This window comes from Plecotus auritus, assembly GCF_963455305.1.
Source record: "Plecotus auritus genome assembly, chromosome: 10".
Taxonomy (NCBI): domain Eukaryota; kingdom Metazoa; phylum Chordata; class Mammalia; order Chiroptera; family Vespertilionidae; genus Plecotus; species Plecotus auritus.
Window position 1 is genome coordinate 19,562,794 of NC_137785.1, and position 22,345 is coordinate 19,585,138.

A 22,345-nucleotide genomic window follows, 5' to 3' on the forward strand; every position below is an offset into this window, starting at 1 on the left:
GAAGTTTGCTTTTTAAAGAATCATCTCTAGACTTTGTTGGTTCTAGTACTAATTTAATGAACCAAATTTCAATGCAAAGGAAGGCTGGCCTTCCTACAGACTCCCTTTCGCCTGTTGACACCAAAGGGAGGAACCTGGAGGTGCCTCATGACAGAGTGAGGGGGGAAGAGGCTTTCCAGGTGTGCTCTTCCAGGGATCTGGTCCCATCCTCTCCTTTTCCCTGAGGGCAAAGGGGTCTCCTGTTGATGGAGATGAGTCTTGGAATCAGTCAGCAGTGTGGTGAGCAGGGCTGGTTGCATTACTTCTTTTATATTTCCGAATAAACTGGTTCTGTGGCTGTTGGGGATGGGGAGGTTGACGTTGGTTTCTTTGATTCTTGGCCACTGAAGTTCAGCAAACATTATGTAACTTCATGGATCTGAAAGGGACGAGAAATGGTCAATTAAATCAGTGTCCCAGGTCAGGCCCTCACCTTGCCTCCTGTGATTAGGCAGCAACTGCTCTCACCACTTTGAAACTTCTAGCTTTGGAGGATTTTTAGTTTCCATTTTCTCTGCTTGCTGACATCCTTTGAATGATCATTAGAAGATAGATTATGCTATTCATACAATGGAAGAGGATACAGCAATGAGAATGAACAACTACAAATGCATACCACAATATGGATAAGTCTCATGAAACCATTTTGAATGAAAGAAACAACACACATAAAAGAGTATACTGTGTTTTTTAATGTAAGAGCATAAACAGGCAAAAATAATCTAGTGCATTGGAAGTCAGGATATGGTTATTCTTTGGAGGGAAGTGACTGGAAGGTTTCATTTTGCGGGAGATGACATGTTTTGTTTCTTCATTTCAGTGCTGCTTACAAGGGTATGCTGAACTCATGATAATTTATACATTGTTAACATATACATATGCTTTAAGCACTTTTCAACACATATGTGTGCTCTATTGAAAGGCTAAATGAGAGAAGCTCAGTAAAGTTATTATAAAGTGAAGGAACGAAGACCTCAGACCCATTGGAATGGACATTATCCTTTGACAGGAAGAACAGGATCAGATAGAAGGTAGAGGAGGGAGAATGACCCAGTGCCTTCCTTACGTTGGGCACTGTGCTGGTGCTTTGCATGTGTTATGTTATTTCATTCCTTCAGCTTCTCTCTGAAGTATGCAGCATTTCATGTTTACAGATGACAGGGTGAGGATCAGAGAGATCAATTTATGAGCCCAAGGTCACAGAGGAACTAAGAGTTACTGCCAGGATGCAAACAAAGGATGGGGCTAACTCCAGAGCCCACATTCTTGCATGAAGTAGGCTCATGGGAGTAGTTAACCAATACATCTTGTTTTGTTGCTACATTGAGGAACCTTGATTCAAACTTGATCGCACTTCTGTCTTCAAGAGTACCCCATTCTCTATAGAGGTGTATCCATGAGAAAATGAGCCAGTGAAACTGGCTGTGCTTACCTTGTTAGGTGAGTTGTCAGAGAGGCCCTCACCTCGGAGTTGAAAGAAGAGTTAGCAATCCATGAAAATTGCAAAGCTGACTTATAGCTTTACAGGCTTGGTGTTCCTAAGCTGTTGTGATTTCTAGCTGAAGGAGGTGGCAGGTGGCGGGAGGAAGGTGGGATGTGGCCCATGATAACTTAAGGAAATCGCTTCTCTCAGAGTCTGTGGTCCAGACCTAGGGTGTTAGTACCAGCAGGAAGGGGTGGGCTTGAGGGGTGAGGGGGGCAGCAATAGTGACAGGGAGGCCTCAGTCCATTTCTGAATTTTTTTTTCCAGTTCATAAGCCAGTTCTTTTTGCCCAGTTGTGTTTCTCAGCAATAGGCACCCGTGGCAAGGAGGGGCAGCACCCAGAGCACCCAGAGCACCACAAGACAGGGAAAGTCTCACCACAGGAGAGGGCCCACACCGTAAGAGAGGAAGAGGGGAAGGGGTAAGGTGAGGAATGGCTTTGGAAAACATGGCCATCTTACTCAGGCCTGCCAGGTCTGGGTGAGGGAGTCTCTTCCAGGGCTGGGTCTCAGGGGGATTTTTTGTGACTAGAAGGGTGGGAGGACCTATGGCAACCTAAGGTTGGGAAATGGACATCCCCTCTAAAATTTCAGAAGGTACTGAGCTCTCACTGGTGATGGCTTTACTTACTGTGGTTGGAGGCTGAGGGTTTGTGCTCTGTGAGATCGCGCTGGTCGCTTGCCCTAAACAAATATCAGAGACTGTGACTGCTATTCCCAAGCATAGGCTCTTTGCTCCTTGAAGTAGGACGGACACTGTCAGCTCATTTATACCAGAGTCAGCATTGCCTTTCCTCCTAGGGCTCCTCTTCAGTGTTCCCACCAACCCTTCCAGAGTGCACTCCTTTCCTGCTGCACTAACGTTCACACAGGTCCATCCCTTTTCAAAAAATCTTCATCTGATATTTATTAATTTCAGAAAGAGGAAGGGGGAAGAGAGAGGAGGGGGAGAGAGAGAGAGAGAGAGAGAGAGACACGCCATCAGGTGTTAGAACCCTCAATGTAGGTTTGTGTCCTGACTGAGAATGTAACCTGTAATCTTTCTATGGGACCATGTTCCAACCAACCGAGCCACCTGGCCAGGGCATAAAGGTCCATTCTTTATCAGTTGCTTCTGAGCCTATTTCTACTTGGGCACCTTTTCACTTTGTTGATTCTATTTTCATTCTTTATTTATTTCCCAAAAGGCCTTTTGTTTCAGCTGTAAAAAAAAATATATATATATATATATGTATATTTGTAGATTTTAGAGAGAGGAATGGAGAAGGAGAGATAAAAACATCAATAATGAGAGAATCATCCATCAGCTGCCTCCTGCATGTGCTGTTCTGGCAATTGAGCCTGAAACCCTTGCATGTGCCTTGACTGGGAATCGAACTGTGACCTCCTGGTTCATGGGTCAATGTTCAACCACTGAGCCACACAGGCCAGGCTGGTTTCACGTATTTTTAAGGTTCTCTTCCTGTCCTGCCCCTCTCTTCTCCTCTTTCTATGGTTGACAGAACACACAACTCGCTTTCTCCTGCTCCTCTTTTCGTTTACTGATTTGTTTTCCTTCTTGGACCTTGGTTTCCCTGACTCTAGGACCAAGGAACATAATCAGATCTGCCCCCTCTAAACCAGAGGGGGATGGGAATACCATTTCCCGAAGAGAGAGGGGTACAGGAAGCTTGAAGAAGAGGCCTCAGGAATCAGTGCTGAGAAGCAGGGGTTTAGAAAGGAGGAGGAGCAGATCCAGGCCCAGAGACAGAGGGGAAGTCTCCTTCCCTCTCCCAAGCATGGTCGTCAGCCTTGGAGGAAGCGGGACAAAAGGGAAGGCCATCATACCCTCCAGTCTTTCTGATATACAGGAAGCACACCAGGGCTGCTATCAGAGCTACGCCAGCCAGGATGCCAATCACGATGCCGGCAATAGCCCCATCGGAGAGGTCAGGACTTGGTAGTGTTGGATCATCTGTCATGGATAGAAAAGAGAAGGATGAGTGGAGGAGACGTTATTCTACAGTGGGGGTGCCCTGGGAAACAACTCTCAACATGAAGTCATCTCTACTTATTCCTTCAAGGAAGAAATTTCCCCTGGGAGGGTTGCTGTGAGGTAAATAGTTCACTATATCCTTGTAATTCTTTCTCTCACTGCATTTCTAGGTTGGTGCCCAGACTTGCCACAATTCCATCCTGGCCTTTCTGCACGGAGATATGTTTGGAGTGTTGGAAATGTGAGAAAGCTGTTGGCCATTTGTGTAAGTTATAACTTCCCACCTTTCATGGTTGCGTGTTTTTCTGTACCAGGTGTGACCGCCATGAATATGTGCCAGTCAGGTCTCCTTGGTGGGGACTTAACTGATGGAAGGTGGTGAATGCACCACCTGCTTTGCACAGACATCCCACAGGCTCCCAGCAGGGATCTGCAATAAGCCCAATGCTGTGAGCAATGGTTTTCACCTTGTGGGTAACCTTAGCTCAAGGACTCCCATCAGCCATGCAGATACTCTCTTAGAAGGCACTGTAGCCATGGCAGGTGTAGCTCAGTGGCTGGAGCATTGCTCCCTGCATCAAAAGGGCACTGGTTTGATTCCCAGCCAGGCCACATGCCAGTGTTCCTGATTGGATCCCAGTGGGGGGTGTCCAAGAGGCAGCTGATAGATAATTCTCTTTCTCGCTCTCCCTTCCTCTCTCTAAAATTAAACACACACACAAACAACAACAACAACAACAACAACATTAGAAAAAGATGTCACGAATAGCTGCAGTGATCCTGAGAAAGAAGAACAAAGTAGGTGGGATCTCAATACCAGATTTCAAGCTGTATTACAAAGCTACTATTCTCAAAACTTCCTGGTACTGGCACAAGAACAAACATATGGAACAATGGAATAGAATTGGGAACCCAGAAATTGACCCAAACCACTATGCTCAATTAATATTTGACAGAGGACTCAAGACAGTCTCTTCAATAAATGGTGTTGGAAAAATTGGACAGATACATGCAAAAAAATGAAACTAGATCACCAACTTACACCATACACAAAAATAAACTCAAAATGGATAAAGGATTTAAATGTGAGATGGGAAACCATAAAAATCTTAGAGGAATCCACAGGCAGCAAAATCTCAGATATATGCCGAAGCAATATCTTTACCCAATACTGCTCCTAGGACAATGGAAACTAAAGAGAAAATAAACAAATGGGACTACATCAAAATAAAAAGCTTCTGCACAGCAAAAGAAACCATCAACAAAACAACAAGAAAGCCCACTGCATGGGAGAACATATTTGGCAATGTTATCTCCAATAAGGGTTTTAATCTCCAACATTTACAGGGAACTCATACAACATAACAAAAGGAAGATAAAGAACCCAATCAAAAAATGGGTATAGGACCTAAATAGATACTTTTCAAAAGAGGACATAGGAAGGCCAAGAGACATATGAAAACATGCTCAAAGTCACTAATAACCCGAGAGATGCAAATCAAAATGACAATGTGGTACCATCTCACACCTGTCAGAATGGCTATTATCAACAAATCAACAAATGACAAGTGCTGGCGAGGATGTGGAGAAAAAGGAACCCTCCTGCACTGCTGGTGGGAATGCAGACTGGTGCAGCCACTGTGGAGAACAGTATGGAGTTTCCTCAAAAAAACTAAAAATGGAACTCCCATTTGACCCAGTGATCCCACTTCTAGGAATATATCCCAAGAAACTAGAAACACCAATCAGAAAGGATATACCACCCCTATGCACCCCTATGTCATAGCAGCACAATTTACATAGCTAAGATTTGGAAGCAGCCTAAGTGCCCATCAGCAGATGAGTGGATTAAAAACTGTGATACATCTACACAATGGAATACTATGCTGCTATAAAAGGAAGGAACTCCTACCATTTGCAAGAGCATGGATGGTCCTGGAGAGCATTATGCTAAGTGAAATAAGTCAGTCAGAGAAAGATAATTATCATATGATCTCACTCATTTGTGGAATATAATGAATAACATAAACTGATGAACAAAAACAGATCCAGAGACAGAGAAGCATCGATCAGATGCTCAAACCTCAGAGGAAAGGTAGGAGGAGAGGGGATAAGAGGGAGAGATCAACCAAAAAACTTGTATGCATTTATATAAGCCTAACCAATGGATCAGGGGGATGAGGGCATGAGCGGGGGGGGGGGGGGGGGGGGGGGGAAATAAGGACTCATATGTAATACCTTCATCAATAAAGAAAAAAAAGTAAAAAGATGGCTCTGGAGGTGTTTCCATCATGCTTTAAAATGAGAGCTGCTGGGGAACTAAAGGTATTGTCCACCCTGCTTCCCTTCACTCCTTCCAGGGGTGAATTAAAAAAAAATTAAAAAAGGTCTCTTCCTGAGGCTTAACCCGCCCCCCCCCCCCCTTCCCGGTAAACCTAAAGCTGTCTTGTGCAGGAGAATTTTTTCCTATTCTTGCTAGCACAAAAAGTTCTGCCAGCTCCTGGTCCGTGATAAAAGAGTTTCCATTTAAGGAGGGTTGTGGCAAACCCAGAGACGCACTGAACATAGGTTGTGGAAATGTTGCTGTTAGGCAGTCTGTGAACCCCCAGCTCCCTTTTCTAACCTGAAACAGGCATATGCTCTCCAACCGTCCTGAGAGGGGCATGTGTAATTCCTTGTAGATGATTCCATCCCAAACAGTCATCACTAACACCCACCTTTGTTTTGTCCCACAGCATTCCATCCTGGAAAGCAGGGATGCTCGAGGGGACCTAGCAGAGAGATGGTGCATTGGGAAGTGATAGGTTCTCATCACATAGGCCCACGGCTCATGGAGAAAGATCACATTTTAGGAAGCCTCTTGCAGCTTCCAAAAACCCAGGTGGCAGAGTTAAAGGGCAGTCTCCTACTTTCTTCTTGTGAAAATAATGGGCTGGGCATCACAGATATTCATCCTGGATGATCTTTATGGGCAATTGGGAGGGCTCTTTAGGTTAGAGGGATCTTTAGCTCCATAGTCACCGAATCCTACGAGTTTGTGTTCCTTTGGCTTTTGCATGAGATCCACAGAGATTCTAGGAAGAACACACTCACTACCATGGCCTATGTTTTGTCTACAGATGTTGTGTAGAGTAATTTGAGACCTTAAAACAGTATGTCCAAATGTTGTATTTCAAAGACCATCTACAACAGAATTCTTTGGGATGTTTTCTAAAAATGCAAACTTCTGGGTCCCACTCCAGACATTCTGAGTCAGATCTTTTATGGCCAGAGCCTAGGAGTCTTAAATATCAACAAGCACCCTAAAGATTTCCTGTGCAAACTAAAGCTTGAAAACAATTGTCTGAAAGGGGCCTAATGTCAGGAGTTTTCTTCTTCAGTTTGCCAAGTGAATCCTAAACAGTAATATTCTATCCTTTAAATGTTCTCTAAGTATTCTTATCTAATAATCTTCCATAGTTTCAAAACTTCTCATTCAGATGGCTTGCTGTCTTCCCAGGTTAATTCACAAAGATGGATAAATACAAACAAACAAACAACAAAAGATGGCACCGCAACCGAAATTTTTCTTTTCTTTCTCCTACACAATAACTAGATCTGCATCCTTGCCACAGGAATCTTCCAGACTCCTCCCACTTTCTTTCCTTCACAGGGATTTTTTTTCCAAGTAAATATTTGTATGTCTAATCCCATCGTGTCTGCCTCTCAGGGGATGAAAATGAACAAACCAGGCTTGAGACTTTGCACTCAACTCCTCTTTTCTTTTCCTATATTTAGTCAGTAAACATGTCCCAATGATTTTTTGTGCAATGCCTCCCTAACCCCGAATTTAAATCACTTTGCATTTGTGTCTTTTTTTCATTTCTTTTTTTTTTAATTTTTTTTTATTTTTTTAAATATATTTTATTGATTTTTTACAGAGAGGAAGGGAGAGGGATAGAGAGTTAGAAACATCGATGGGAGAGAAACATCGATCAGCTGCCTCCTGCATACCCCCTACTGGGGATGTGCCTGCAACCAAGGTACATGCCCTTGACCGGAATAGAACCCGGGACCCCTCAGTCCGCAGGCCGACGTTCTATCCACTGAGCCAAACCAGTTAGGGCTCCTTTTTTCATTTCTGTTGCCCTCACTAGTGAACTCAAGATTAAGGATTAATATTAATTTTAGCTGCTGTTATGGGGTACTTACTATGTGCCAGGCTCTGTGCTAAATACTTTAGTTATATCTCACCTGATTCATATAATAACCCCATCATATAGACATTATTTTTACTGATGAAAAAAATTGAGGGTTAGAGTGCTGAAAAATTTACCCAAGTCATATGATTAGGAAGGGATGGATGCTTGACTCTAGGACCACCTGACTTCATAGAGGCTGGTGATAATAGAAGTAATAATAGCAGCTAACACCATGGAACATTTCTGGTGTGTGTGACATTTTGCTAAGGGTTTAATTCAGCAGCACATTAAATATTTCAAACAATACCATGAAGCAGGTACTCTTATTGCAATTTTCTGTTGTGGAATAGAGGCTCAGAGAAGTTGAGAATCTTGTGCAAGAAATTTGTAATTGTAAATGCTTACTTTAAAAAGAAAGAAAGATCTCAAATAAGCAATCTAACTTTACAACGTAAGGTACTAGAGAAAGAGAACAAACTAAATTCTCATAAAGATTAGAGTGGAGATAGATAAATTACAGAATAGAAAAACAAGAGAGACAATCAATGAAATGAAAAGTTGGTTCCTCAAAAGAGTTTAACAAAATTGACAAAACTTAGCCTAGATTGACTAAGAAGAAAAAGTGAGAAGACTCAAATTACTAAAATCAGAAGTGAAACTGGGTACATTATTACCAATTCTATGGAAATAATAAGAATTATAGTAGGCAGGTGGGAGCGGAGAAAGAGGGCCCAGTCCGAGGTCTGGCAGTGAGCGACAGAGCCGGGCGCCCATGGCCCCTGCGCCCCCTGCAGCGCCCTGCCTGCGCTCCTGGAGCGCCCCAAGCTTTCCAACTCCATGGCCAGGGCGTTGCACAGGCACATCATGATGGAGCGGGAGCGCAAGCGGCAGGAGGAAGAAGAAGTAGACAGGATGATGGAACAGAAGATGAAGGAAGAGCAGGAGAGACGAAAGAAAAAGGAGATGGAAGAGAGAATGTCGTTAGAGGAAACCAAAGAACAGATCCTGAAGCTGCAAGAGAAGCTTTTGGCCCTTCAGGAGGCGAAGCACCAGCTTTTCCTGCAGCTCAAGAAAGTTTTACACGAGGAAGAAAAACGGAGGCGAAAGGAGCAGGGTGACTTGACCACTCTGACAGCAGCTGCATACCCACAGAGCCTGACTGTTCACACGGGAACTCACCTCCTCAGCATGCAGGGGAGCCCTGGAGGACACACTCGCCCAGGCACCCTCATGGCAGCTGACAGAGCCAAACAGATAGATGTTCGGACCCCAAGTGCTTACAGCCCGGCATTATGTGGGCTCAGCAGCTTTCACAGGGACCCCAGGGCATGGGCAATTCCAAGGCAGCCCAGGTGGTGCCTATGGGACTGCTCAGCCCCACCTCACTATGGACCTGCTTAACCAGCCTATAGCCCTAGTCAGCAGCTCAGAGTACCTTCAGCCTTTCCTGCAGTGCAGTACTTGTCTCAGCCACAGCCACAGCCCTATGCTGTGCACAGCCACTTCCAGCCCACCCAGACAGGGTTCCTCCAGCCTGGTGGTGCCCTGTCCCTACAAAAGCAAATGGAACATGCTAACCAGCAAACGGGCTTCTCTGACTCATCCTTCCTGCGCCCCATGCACCCCCAAGCTCTGCATCCAGCCCCTGGACTCCTCGCCTCCCCCCAGCTCCCTGTGCAGATGCAACCAGCAGGGAAGTCCAGCTTTGCTGCTACTAGCCAACCTGCCCCCCCCTTCCCCCCGGCTCCCTTTCCTCCAGCACAGCCAGAAGCCAAGATTCTATCACAAGTGACCATCAAATTTCATCTTCAACCTCACCCCACCCCCTCCCTTGGGTGAGGGTCCCTGTATGCCCTAGGCCAATAAAATCTATCTGCCACTGCCACTGCCAAAAAAAAAAAAAAAAAAAAAAAGAAAAGAAAAGAAACGAATTATAATAGTACTATGAATAATTGTATGACAATAAATTGGATGACTTAGATGAAATGGACAAATACCTGGAAACACAAAACCTTACCAAGATGGAATCACAAAGAAATAGAAAATATGAATAGACCTATAAGTAGTAAGGAGATTGAGTCTGTGTAAGCATTTGACAAAATTCAACATCATTTCCTGATAAAAATGCTCAAACTATGAATAGAAGGAAACTGCATCCACATTATAAAGGCCATTTATGACAAACCCACACCAAACATGACTCAATGGTGAAAGACTGAAAGTTACTTCCTAAGATTAGGCAAAAAGATCTGCCTTCGTTTGCCATTTCTACTCAAAACAGTATTGGAAGTCCTAGCCAGCAATTAGAATGAGAAATAAAAGGCATCCAAATTGGAAAAGGAGATGTAAAATTATGTCTGATGGCATATAATATGATCTTCTATGTAGAAAACCCTAAAGTCTCACAAAAATTGTTAGAACTAATAAACAAGTTCAGCAAAGCTGCAGGATACTAAATCAACAGGTAAAAATAAGTTGTGCTTCTATATATGAACAATGAACAATTCAGAAAGGAAATTAAGAAAATGCCATTTACAGTAGCATCAAAAAGAATAAAATACTTAGGAATCAACTTAACCAGGGACGTGAAAGACTTATATACTGAACAACTGCAAAAAAATCATTGCTGGAAAAATATGGGAAGACACTCTGTGTTCATGGATTGGAAGACTTCATATTGCTAAGATGACAATACTGCCCAAAGTGATCTACAGATTCAATGCAATCCCTATCAATATCCCAATGACATTTTTGGAACAAAAATAGAAAAATCCATCCTGAAATTCCTATGGCATTTCAAGAGACCCCCAATAACCAAAACAAACTGGAAAAAGAACAAAATTGGAGGATTCATACTTCCTTATTCCAAAATTTACTGCAAGGCTGTGGTAATAAAATCAGTGTGGCTACAGACATATAGAAATGGATTAGGAAGCCCAGAAATAATCCCTCATATACATGGTCAAGTGATTTTGACAAGAGTACCAAGACCTTCCCTGGCAGTTGTAGCTCAGTTGTTTGGGGCTTCATCCCGTACACCAAAAGATGATGGGATCTATTCCTGGTCAGGAAACATTACCCAGGTTGTTGGTTTGATCCTTAGGCAGGGCATGTGCAGGAGGCAGCCGGTTGATGTTTCACTCTTACATCAACGGTCTCTCTTTCTCTTTCATTCTCTAGAATCAATTAAAAAAAAGTGCCAAGACCATACAAGAAGGAAAGCACAGTCTTTTCAAGAAATAGTACTGGGAAAATGGTATATCCATCAAAAGAATTAACTGGAACTACTTAACATCATATACAAAAAATTAACTCACAATGGACCAAAAATCTAAGTGTGAGAGCTAAACTTAAAAAAACTCTTAAAAGAGAACATAGGATGAAAGCTTTATGATATTGGATTTGGCAATGAATTTCTGGATAGGAAACTAAAAGCACAGGCAACAAAGAATCCTATATAATAAAAAGCTAATATGCAATTGTCCCCATGGGTGGGGGTTCTACCAACTGGGAGTTAGATGTGCGCTAAGGTGGCTCAGAACATGGAGAGCATAGGTGATGTGGCAACTGCAGTGGGCAGCAGTGGAGGCTCTGCTGGCCCCGATGGGTGCCGAGAACAGGGAACCGTGGAAGGATGGTGGAGCAGATGAGTGGACGGTGCCAGGCCAAGGCAGGTGTGAAGGGAGGTCCTGGTACGTGGCGGCAGGCAGCAGGGTGAAGGGAGGTCCCAGCTGGCAGCCAGTAGCTGCTAGGGTCCCTACCCTTGCATGGAATTTCCTGCACTAGGCTTCTAGTAAATAGATAAATTGGACTTTATAAAAAATTTTAAAATTGTGTCTATGAAAGGACAGTGTTAACAAAGAAAAAAGACAACACACAGAAAGGATGAAAATATTTAAAAATCATATATCTGATAAGGGATTAATATCCAGAATATATAAGTAACTATTACTCAACAGCAACAATAAAACAATCAGATTAGCCGAAACCGGTTTGGCTCAGTGGATAAAGCGTCGGCGTGCGGACTGAAGGGTCCCGGGTTCGATTCCGGTCAAGGGCATGTACCTTGGTTGCGGGCACATCCCCAGTGGGAGGTGTGCAGGAGGCAGCTGATCGATGTTTCTCTCTCATCGATGTTTCTAGCTCTCTATCCCTCTCCCTTCCTCTCTGTAAAATATCAATAAAATATATATATATTTTTTTTAAAAAAACAATCAGATTAAAAAATAGCCAGAGGAACTGAGTAGAAATTTCTTCCAAGAAGATATAGAAATGGCCAGTAAGCACATGAAAAGATGCTCAGCATCACTAATCGTTAGAGAAATGCAAATCAAAACCACCATGAGATACCACCTCACACCCATTGAGATGGCTATTACAAAAAAACAAAAACCACCCAGAAAACAATGTGTTGGCAAGGATTGGGAAAACTGGAACTTCTGTGCATTGCCAGCAGGAATATTTAATGGTGCAGCCGCTATGAAAAATGACATGGCAGTTCCTCAAGAAATTGAACAAAAATTACTATTTGATCCAGTAATTCTACTTCTGGGTAAATACTGAAAAGAATTGAAAGCAGGTATTTGAACAGATATTTGTACATCCTTGTTCATAGCAGCATTATTCACAAGAGACAATAGGTAGGGACAATCCAGAGTTCATGGACAGATGAATGATAAATTAAATGTGATGGATACATGCAATGGAATATCATTCGGCCTTAAAAAGGAATGGAATTGTGATATATGCTACGACATGGATGAAACTTGAAGACATAATGCTATGTGAAAAAAGCCAGACACAAAAGGGTAAATATCACATGATTCCACTGATGTGAAGAACCTAGAGTAGTCATATTCATAGAAACAGAAATAGAATGGTGGTTTCCAGGGGCTAGGGTTGGAGGTTGGCGTGCTATTGTTTAACGGGTTTTAGTGGGGTAAGATGAAAAAGTTCCCGATCGATAGTGGTAATGATTGCACAACATTGTGAATGCACTTAATGCCACTGAGGTGTACACTTAAAAGTTAAAATGGTAAATTTTATGTATAGTTTTTCACATAAAAAATGAGCACAAAAAAACAACCTTGTGCAAGGTCACAGTGATGCCAGACCCAGGGTCAGAAACAGAGTTCTTAACCACTTTGCCATTCTGTTTACTGTAATGTCTCCTGATTGAAAATCTGCTCCCTGTGTCTTCTGTCCATTTGTCACATCATTGGTAGAGCAATCCTCCCAGGGAGATGTAGGATGGGGCAAGGGGTCACTTACATTGTACGCTCAGCTTGAGAGGGTCACTTTTGCTGGAACTGATAGGGTTGAAGACCTCACACTGATAACCCCCAGCGTCCTCCCTCCTGACGGGGTCGATGGTGAGGACGCTGTTGTACCGGGACAGCTTCATCCTGTCCTTGTGAGGTAGAATCTGGTTCTTGAAGAGCCACCGGATGGAGATCCCAATGTCATTTGTGAGGCAGGTCAGGACCACGGCGTCCTTATGCTCTGTGACTGTGGCATTGCTGGCTCGGAGGGCGGGCTTCCCCACTGGCTCTGTGGACAACAGAGGAGGTGACCGACTGAGAGTGGGCTCCTTCCTCAGAGATGTCAGCCACTCACAGTCCACGGTGATCTCTGTAAAGGTCACCAGAGGAGGAGTCTGACCTCTGGAGGGTGAGGCCCTTTGTTCTGGTGACAGTCTGTAAGGAGAGGGCTATGCCTCCCCTCTTCCCTCCAGATCACCTCAGGATGACCCCTGACCTGTCTTCCTGAACATCTGTAGTATCAGTACCAGGAACCTCTTCTCAGGCCGAGTGTCCAGTATCCTCATCATCAGGTGGAATTTCCCATTCATAGACTTTTAAAATATATAAATTTTTACTGATTTCAGAGGAGAAGGGACTGGGAAAGAGAGAGATAGAAATATCAATGATGAGAGAGAATTATTGATTGGCCGCCTCCCTCTCATCCCCTTCTCAGGATCAAGCTTCAGAATGTGTTCTGACCGGAAATCGAACCATATCCCCTGGTTCACAGGTCATTGGTCGGAGCTCAACCCCTGAGCCACATCAGATGTGCTCCACCCATTAACTTTTGTGTGAGTCTTTCCCAGACCTTTCTGTGACTTTCTAAATAATCACACCCCCTCTCTGGTATGGTGGCTACACACAGAGATGGAAAAACATTTCCTTTTCCATTAAATAATTTATTAGAGAATGAGAATGGACCAGCCATGACTTTAGGACCTGGAGAAGTTTCAATCTAAAGGATTTCTCAGTCTGAATAGGGCTTTCACTTCCTGGCCTGTGGATGGAATACCAGGGAGAAGAGGTCACTGTTTGAACAAAAGGTATGCTTAGCTTGCTCCATAAACTATAAACTGTGGCACTGCTCCTTCTGTCCCATGAAGGGTCTTCGTGGATGAATCTACCTACTTGTCAAGTATGCACCACTGCTCACTGCTGTCCTCAGCAATGTCACATGCGGTCGTGTCACACAGTGTTGTACAGCTGGTGACTTGAGAGTCAGGACACAGCTCAGAGGAGGCTCCCCTGTGGCTCACTCTCTCTACATTTCCATGCAGCCTGGTCTGAGGGAGGCTGTAGTGTCGGAGGGTGACTCAAAATGGCCAGATTGAGGACAGACCACCCATGCACCTTCACCACAGACCCCTGCCCACCACAGAGGGCACAGAGCAGCCAGTTACCAGGTGAGCCTGGAGCAGCGCAGGGAGCAGGGGTCTGTCCTGCTCACCCCTCCTCAGAGGTGGTGTCCTCCTTTAGTTTGGGGACAAGAGGTGAGCTTGTTCAAAGCCTTGTATGTTCCTTGTAGCACATGGAGCAGGTAACAGACAAGAGGGGACAGAAGGAAAGTGTTAGTGACAGAAGAAGCAACTTGACCTTGAGGACCTTTGTTTTCCCCTCTGGGAAGCTCCCTCCCTCCATGACTTGACTCTTTCTCAGGCTGAGAGATCCCACTCCTCACTTTCCAAGGTTGGACCCCAGCTCTGCCATGAGAGATCAGAAGAGCAAGGGAGGAGAGTCTACAGAGATGTAGTGGGATGGCTCAGGGGAAGACTTTGTGATTTAGTCTTGTCCATGGCCACAGGATGGGAGACAGCACCCTCTAGGCTCTTTTCTGAAAATCAGACAGCTCTGCACCCCACAGCCTGGTGCTAATAATCCAAGAGGCACTAACCACAGATTGTGAGAGTCTTGATCTTGGTCCTCTAGGGATGAGTGACAGAGTTATGGGTGAGGCAATTATAGTATCCACTATCACCTGCAGTGATGTTGGGGATAAAGTGCTCCTGTGTGGGTGCTGGGCCTCCCAATGATATACTAAGAATACTCTTTATGCGGGTTAGAGACCGAGTGGCAGGAGAGGCTGAGGTTTGCCCCTGGTAGGTAAGGGTCCTCTGAGGGGGAATTGGTGGTGGGGGGTCAGGGCCATCTGGAGCAAAGAGAACAAAGCCACACATGATGTAATCAGAGGGAAGGGGAAGTTCCTGGTCTTGTAAGGGCCACACTCTCCCTCTGAGCTGGTTTCCAGCTCATTTTGTTTGTTTGTTTGTTTTTTGTTTTTAGGTCCAATTCAACTCACACTAACAATCAATTTGAATTACATAAGTGTTATGCAGAATGCTTGCACAAATTCTCTTTTTGGGGTCTAAAGGAGACTTCCTAACACTAGTGTGAATGTGAAATTAAATGATTTTTCCTTATTGGGGGAAAATATGAAAATTTTTTCATATGTATGTAGCTTTTTGATAGATGCATTTCACAACTTGCAATAAATGAAACAGCTATTGGGATGCATGTAATATAAGAAATCTCTACCCAAATGCATGTTTCTGCTACTTGACTTTGCTACTGAAATACAGAGAATGACCTGCCTGTTGACACTTCCTCAGTGATATTGCCTTCCTAGTAGATACCATCACTGCTAAGTATTTCTGCTCCAAGAGCAGTTATAAAACGAGTTAGAACAACTGCCCTCCTCTGAAGCAATGCCTGTTTATGTGCAAAACTCTCTGCGTCCCACACACAACTCTTTCTACCCCTCCAAACAAAAAGATGAAGGTGCTGGTGGTCAACTTTAGCTATCCTGAAACTTCCACTTCCCAGTATATTCATACAAATTTATCTTTACTATTGAAAATATTATAGACTAGAGGCCCAGTGCACGAAATTCGGGGTGTGTGTCCCTCAGCCCAGCCTGCACCCTCTCCAATCTGGGACCTCCCGAGGGATCCCTGGTGGGATCCAGCCTAAATGGGCAGTCAGACATCCCTCTCACAATCCAGGACTGCTGGCTCCCAACCGCTCACCTACCTTCCTGCCTGATTGCCCCTAACTGCTTCTGCCTGCCAGCCTGATCACCCCAACCACTCCCCTACCAGCCTGATCAATGCCTAACTGCTCACCTGCCAGCCCGATTGCCCCTAACTGCCCTCCCCTGCCAGCCTGGTCACCTCAAACTGCCCTCCTCTGCCAGCCTGGTCACCCTTAACTGCCCTCCCCTGCTAGCCTGGTAACCCCTAACTGCCCTCCCTTGCCAGCCTGGTAGCCCCTAACTGCCCTCTCCTGCAGGCCTGGTCATCCCCAACTGCCCTCCCCTGCTAGCCTGGTCACCTCTAACTGCTCTTCCTTGCTGGCCTGTTTCTCCCCAACTGCCCTCCCCTGCAGGCCTGATCCTTTACAACTGCCCTCCCCTGCCGGCCAGGTCACCCCTAACTGCCCTCTTCTGCCGGCATGGTCACCCCTAACTGCTCTCCCCTGATGGCCTGGTTCCCCCCAAGTGCCCTCCGCTGCAGGCCTTGTTGCTGCCAACTTCTCTCCCCTAAAGGCCTGATCCCCCCCAACTGCCCTCCCCTGCAGTCCTGGTCCCCCCAAGTGCCCTCCCATGCAGGCCTGGTCCCCCCCAACTACCCTCCCCTGCAGGCCTGGTCCCCCCCAACTGCCCTCCCATGCAGGCCTGGTCCCCCCCAACTACCCTCCCCTGCAGGCCTGGTCCCCCCTAAATGCCCTCCCCTGCAGGTCTGGGTCCCCCTCAACTGTCCTACCCTGCAGGCGTGGTTCCTCCCAACTGCCCTCCCCTGCAGGCCTGATTACCCACAACTGCCCTCCTCTGCCGGCCATCTTGTGTCCACATGGGGGTGGCCATCTTGTGTGTTGGAGTGATGGTCAATTTGCATATTACTCTTTTATTAGATAGGATGCTCTCCTTGTTCTCCATTAACCTCCTACACCCCACAGCAACCGCACCTCCAGCCTGGTTTTAAAAAGCCTGTCCCAGCCCAGCCGGCATGGCTCAGTGGTTGAGCATTGACTTATGAACCAGGAGGTCAGGGTTCAATTCCTAGTCAGGGCACATGCCTGGGTTGGGGGCTGTATCCCCAGTGTGGGATGTGTAGAAGGCAGCCGATCAATGATTCTGTTTCATCATTGATGCTTCTATCTCTCTCCCTCTCTCTTCCTCTCTGAAATCAATAAACATAAATATATATTAAAAAAAGCCCCGACCATAACCCCCTCTGTTTACTGAACCTGAGCCTGAGACATTAACTTGTTTGTCCTAGTCCCAAGAACTGCCCAGATGTGCTTAGTATAGGAACTCCTGGCCACCCTGGGTGTTTGGAGTTCGTGTCTGTGTATGTGGACCTGAGAGGGACGGATGTAGCCTGGCCTCTGGCAGTGTGGATTTGGGTGCGCAGCCTGGCCCAGGCAGGGACAGAAGTTACTCACAGAGAACATTCAGGGTGAATGGGTCACTGCGGCCGGCACTCACTGGGTTCTGGGTTTCACACTCATAGTGTCCTGTGTCATTCCTTGTGACAGGGGGTAAAGTGAGAGTCCTGTTGTCCTTGGACAGCTGCAGCCTGGCACTGACTGGGAGACTCTGATTGTTGATCAACCACAGGGAGGTGGTGTCCTGAGCCTGAGGTTCACATGTTAACACTACATGGTTCATGTCTCAACGGTTGGAGTTGCTGCTTGTGATGCTGGGTTTGGGGAAATGCTCTGTGCAGGTAACAGAGAGAGCACTGTCCTGTGTAATACCTTGGATTCCTCCAAAGGCTTCTTTCATCAGAGTTGATAACTTTTACCTCTCAGCCAACCCGAGTTTTTAAAAGAATAAGGCAGGTCTGTGCATCACAAGACAAACAAATGCATGAGGAGCTGAGGGCTCAGAGGATGTAAGGCCGTCTGCTCTATGTCTGGGAGAAAAAGCACAGGCTTTCTCAGGAGTCAGACAACTATCAGGGTTTGATCACAGAAAGACACAGGACTGGGAGTCAGAGACCACCCGGCACCTGTCCTGGTTCCTCACTGACCAGCTGACTGCCTGGCTGACCTTGGAGTCTCACCTGGAATGTGCAGGTGCTGAGTCCCTTCCAGCTACACAGACCTACATTGCTGGGTTGAGATGTGTTTCCACTGAAGCCTCACATTCCAGGGTTAACCTAGAGATGAGTAATGATGGGCCACCCCATAGTCTTTAAACCCCGAGAGGACTGGGCAGGGTGTCCTCGAACTGGGTGTCAGAGCAGAAACAGTACACAGGAGATCAAAAGCAAGTCTAGCTGTAAGTTCAGCACTCAGGTTGCGGGGCCATGAGATGGGACCATCTGCCCAAGAGTTCAGTGGTGACGGACATGAGACAGTGACCCCAGAAAGAGTAGAGTAAAGTCTAGGAATGGTTTAGTAAAGAGTGAGGGACGGCGGGAGTTGACTGGTGGTGGCAGCAGAGCCATGCTCTCTGCCCTTGGTCTGTAATGTCCTTTCTGCCACTGCAGAGGGCAGGGATCCTTCCTCAACATGCAGACAATAGTACGTACAGAAGGGGGACTTGTGGAGGTGGGGGAGCATGAACTTGCTGAAGATATGGCCTTCATGGTCCATTTGTGTTTGGCAGTTATGAGATAGATTTTGAGTTGAACTATAAAAGAATATGTGAAAATCACTATGCCCCAAAGATCTAATGCCAGTTTTTGGAGGAATATCTGTCGTGAGAGCATGAAGGTCATAGGCCAAGTTCTGCCATCCAATCAGGTCACACTGTGACCAAAAGAAGATGGCACAGTGGGTTTGAAGTGAGGGGTTCCCTGGGATAGAGAGAAGGTGAGTCCTGCTTAGAGAACAGGAGTGATCTGGGGTGGGGGGGGGGCAAGTCCAGGTGTGTCTGCTGTGTAAAGGGAGGGATGACACCAAATTGGTAGAAAGGACTTGTGTCATGTTAGTAAAGCTAGGGAGAAGGTCCCTCCCTGTTTCTATGGAAGAAGGTCCCTCCCTGTCAGGCAGATGAGGAGGAGCCCCCATATGGCATGTGGCATGTGCTCTTCCTTTTCTTTCTCACTCAGGAAACAACTGGAGTTTAGTCAAATTCATTCAAATTGGGCAGCGTCTAAGAGGAAGGACAGTGGCTGGTGCATCTCACCATCTAAGAGCATCCCACACGGTGGTCATCATGAGAACATGTGTGTGAAACAGGCAGTGAACCAGTCAGATGGTGCAGGGTCACCAGGCTCACCTTGGAAAGTTCTCGGGAGCCACTGGGAGGAATGGGCGCCTCACACCAGGATGAGGATGTGAGTCACGAGTCAGGGGTGAAGTGAGCATAATAGGGCCCTTGGAGGGGAGGAGAAACCTTGGCATGACACACTTTGGTCAGTCACAGTCTGTGTGATTCTGATTGAGTGACTGTAACTCAGTTTTCCCTGAATGGAACAGGATAAATGGTAAATGGTCTCAGGTTTGCCTTGTTGCCTGTGAATGAACCTTAAATCTTTCACAATTTCCTAACCTAAAGCTTGGAATAGAGGAGCTGCCCAAGTTAACAGCCTCTGTTATCAGTTGTGTCCCTGAGAGAGGATGCCGTGGGCAGATCCCTGGTGGACTAGGAGCTTTGAGGAACATCTCTTTTCCTCCCTGGGGTGACTATCTTCCTCTTCCTTCCTGTGTCCCCCAGGCAGCTGGCTAATGGCCTGTGAACTTGTCCACATACTCCCCAGGCTCCTTCAGGTGAAGGAGCAGGCCTCATCCCTTCCCAGATGTGGCTCCTGAGGCTGAGCCCTGGCTGGTGACCACCTCAGGAGCCTTGTGACTTGGGCACCTGGGAAATTGTTGCTGCCAGTCAGCCCTGCCCACAGATCAAACCCAACTGCCCAGAGGCTCCTTGGGTTTCCTGGAGTCAGGAGCCCTGGGACAGAGGTCTGGGGAGGGGCTGCCTGGGTTGAACTTCTGTGTGAGGATTCCAGGGTCCCCCAGGCCAGGCCCTGTATGAGCCCTGCAGGGTTGTTCTATGCGTCATGGTTGGGAGGGGCCCAGGGGCCTGGATGAGACTGGTCTCCCTCTGCTGAGTCACTCCCCTCAGACTGGCCCTTCTCTCTGGAGAGAATGTCTGCAGGGCTGGAATCCGGAAAGGAAACTCTGACCTTAGGAAGTTTGTCTCCACTGTGTGAGTCCTGCACTAAATGCCCAAACCCAACCTGGAATGTGAGGCAGAGGGGGATGGAGGCAGAGTGAGTCCAGGGCTGTCAGTCCTGTGTCTGAAGTAGAATATGCCCCACCCAACACCCAGAGGTCAGAGAGCAATCACTCACGGTATACACGGAGCTGTCCAGTTACTTGTTTGCTCTCATAATCTTTGTCTATGGCCTGTATGGTGTAGTATCCTGTGTCCTGCAGGGTGACTTTCTGGAACAGCAGGGATCCATTGGGGTACATTGTCTCTCGATGGTTGTATGCAGGCCCGAGGGTAATTGCTTGAGTGTCTGCTGCATATGATAGAATTCGAAGGTCACTGTTTATACTTTCCCCTTTGTACCAGATACAGCCTCCAAGATTCCCAGGCAGATTGTGGACACGGAGAAGCACGTCCTTCCCTTCGGCAGCATCGGGGGGCACTGATTCAATAGTGAGCTGGGCAGTGGTGGGCAGGCTCCAGAGGGTGAGGAGTGAGGCTAGGAGGGAAGAGAGAAGTTGATCAATATTTGGAGCTCTGTATTGGGATGGAGAGATGAGGCCCTGGGTTCTGAGCAGGTCTCTCCATCTCTCAGCCTTGGTGTGTGTGTGTCTGTGTGTGTGTGTGTATCTCCTGTGGTCAAGTGCAGCAGCATGGCCACCATGACTTCAGCACCTCTGACCTTATTTCCTGCTTGTAAACTCCCAGGTGGCTGCCTGGCTCCTGGCTCCTGGCTCCTGAGGTCAGAAATGCTCACAGGCACTGCTCAGACCCCTGTTGACACTATAGAACCGTGTCTCCACTTTCTGACCTGTCCCTGTTCTGTTCTCCTCTTGGCACTTGTGGGGACCTGACCTCACATCTAGATCTTTACTTGTTTGTCTCCTCTCCATAGAAGGTGAGCTCCATGGGGGAAGGGACTTGTCTGCTCTGTTGTACCCCTAGGGCCTGCAGCAGGCTGAAATGCCTGTGGGTGAATGAATGAGTGCTCCCTGGGTCTTTGACCCCCTGGTGTGCACTTGCCCATTTCTGAGTTTGGCGGTAAAGACAATGCTTAGTGCCCCTGGTTCATTTTTTCTGGTGTCACCCTGACACAAATTGATATTATTATCATCAGTTTTCAGAAAGAATTTCAGTGATGAATAACTTGTACAACTTACCATAATCGAGGTGTTCCTGCCCCTCACCACCTCCAGATCATGGGATTGACCTGCTGCTGAGGCCCCTCCCCCATCCTACTCTGCTCCCCTGACCTCTCCCCTCAGGTCCAAACAGAAGCCCTCTGTCCCCTCTCAGAGCGCTGTGCTCCCCAGGAGACCCCAGCCAGTCTCTGTCTCCCCTCCTCTTGTCCACCCCAGGGATTGTCTCCCCTCCTTACCAGCCAGCAGGAGCCCCTGCGGGGGGATGCACCCTCTGTGAGCAGGGGCAGAGGGGGACTCCATGGTGTCTGCTGTCTGTTGTGTCCCTCCCTCTGTGAGAAGAGCTTGAGGTTCAGAAACACTCACAGGCACTGCTCTCCCTACTGGTGGGACCTGCTGAGCCTCCTCTAGGGACAAGATCACTTCCCTGGTCACATGGGCAAAGGGCGGGGTCTGTCCATCCCAGGACCGTTCCTCCTCCTCCCTTCCTGGTACCTTCCCTCTCCCACCTTCTTGGTTACCTTCCATCAAAAAGCCAGATTCTGGGAATTGCTGAGACCTCTTTTTCCTCATTGATTCTCCACCCCACCCCCACCCCCATAGGCGCATTACCTTTTGAGATAAGCTTGAGTCTGGGACATCTAGGTGGGGGTGGGGGAATTCCCGACAGCTCAAGTTGACTGCACAGTAGCGCCCCCTTGAGTCTCCCTTATCCCTTCTGGCCTTATGTTTCTGAGCAGGAACCCTAGGGTGACATGAGGAACTCTTGTCACAGGGATGTCACCCTACTGTGCATGGGATCACCTGTGGAAGGTGGTAAAGGTGGTGATGCCTACAGGACACTGAAGAAATGCTGCTTATCAGCTGCCCAGCTAATGTGGATGCCCGCCAGGCTGAGACCCAGTGAACTGGGGGTGGAGTAGCCTCGCCCCTCTCCTGTGCACAGGAGTGTCGCTGATCCTGTTCAAAGGCAGATTCTGAGAGCGCTGGCTGGGGAGCTCAGTTGGTTAGAGCTTCCTCCTGATATGCCAAGGTTGCAGTTTGATCCCAGGTCAGGGCACCTGCAA

At 46.9% G+C, this 22,345-nt stretch overlaps 1 protein-coding gene and 1 pseudogene across 2 annotated transcripts; one reads left to right on the top strand and one right to left on the bottom strand.

The window, feature by feature from the left end:
• Positions 1-38: 38 nt before the first annotated feature.
• Positions 39-21,660, bottom strand: LOC308236150 (cell adhesion molecule CEACAM21-like). Its single transcript, XM_080645511.1, has 7 exons — positions 21,518-21,660; positions 20,279-20,638; positions 12,949-13,227; positions 3,349-3,475; positions 2,153-2,205; positions 1,472-1,503; positions 39-418 (listed from the first exon to the last, which is right to left on the bottom strand). The coding sequence occupies exons 1-7, from the start codon at positions 21,579-21,581 to the stop codon at positions 401-403; spliced, it is 933 nt and encodes a 310-aa protein (XP_080501637.1). The 5' UTR covers positions 21,582-21,660; the 3' UTR covers positions 39-400.
• LOC308235241 (G protein pathway suppressor 2-like) lies at positions 7,910-9,469 on the top strand (annotated as a pseudogene). The gene is made up of 2 exons: positions 7,910-7,923; positions 8,472-9,469. The product of its transcript is annotated as a G protein pathway suppressor 2-like (transcript).
• Positions 21,661-22,345: the final 685 nt, after the last annotated feature.

Bases quoted from the DNA above. Each gene is read 5' to 3' on its own strand.
- LOC308236150 (XM_080645511.1), bottom strand. From the start codon at position 21,581: ATGGAGTCCCCCTCTGCCCCTGCTCACAGAGGGTGCATCCCCCCGCAG. The intron at 3,476-12,948 runs GTAAGTGACCCC...TATCCATGACAG, and splicing joins TCTCAAGCTGAGCGTACAAT to ATGATCCAACACTACCAAGT. The intron at 2,206-3,348 runs GTATGATGGCCT...ATATTTGTTTAG, and splicing joins TATATCAGAAAGACTGGAGG to GGCAAGCGACCAGCGCGATC.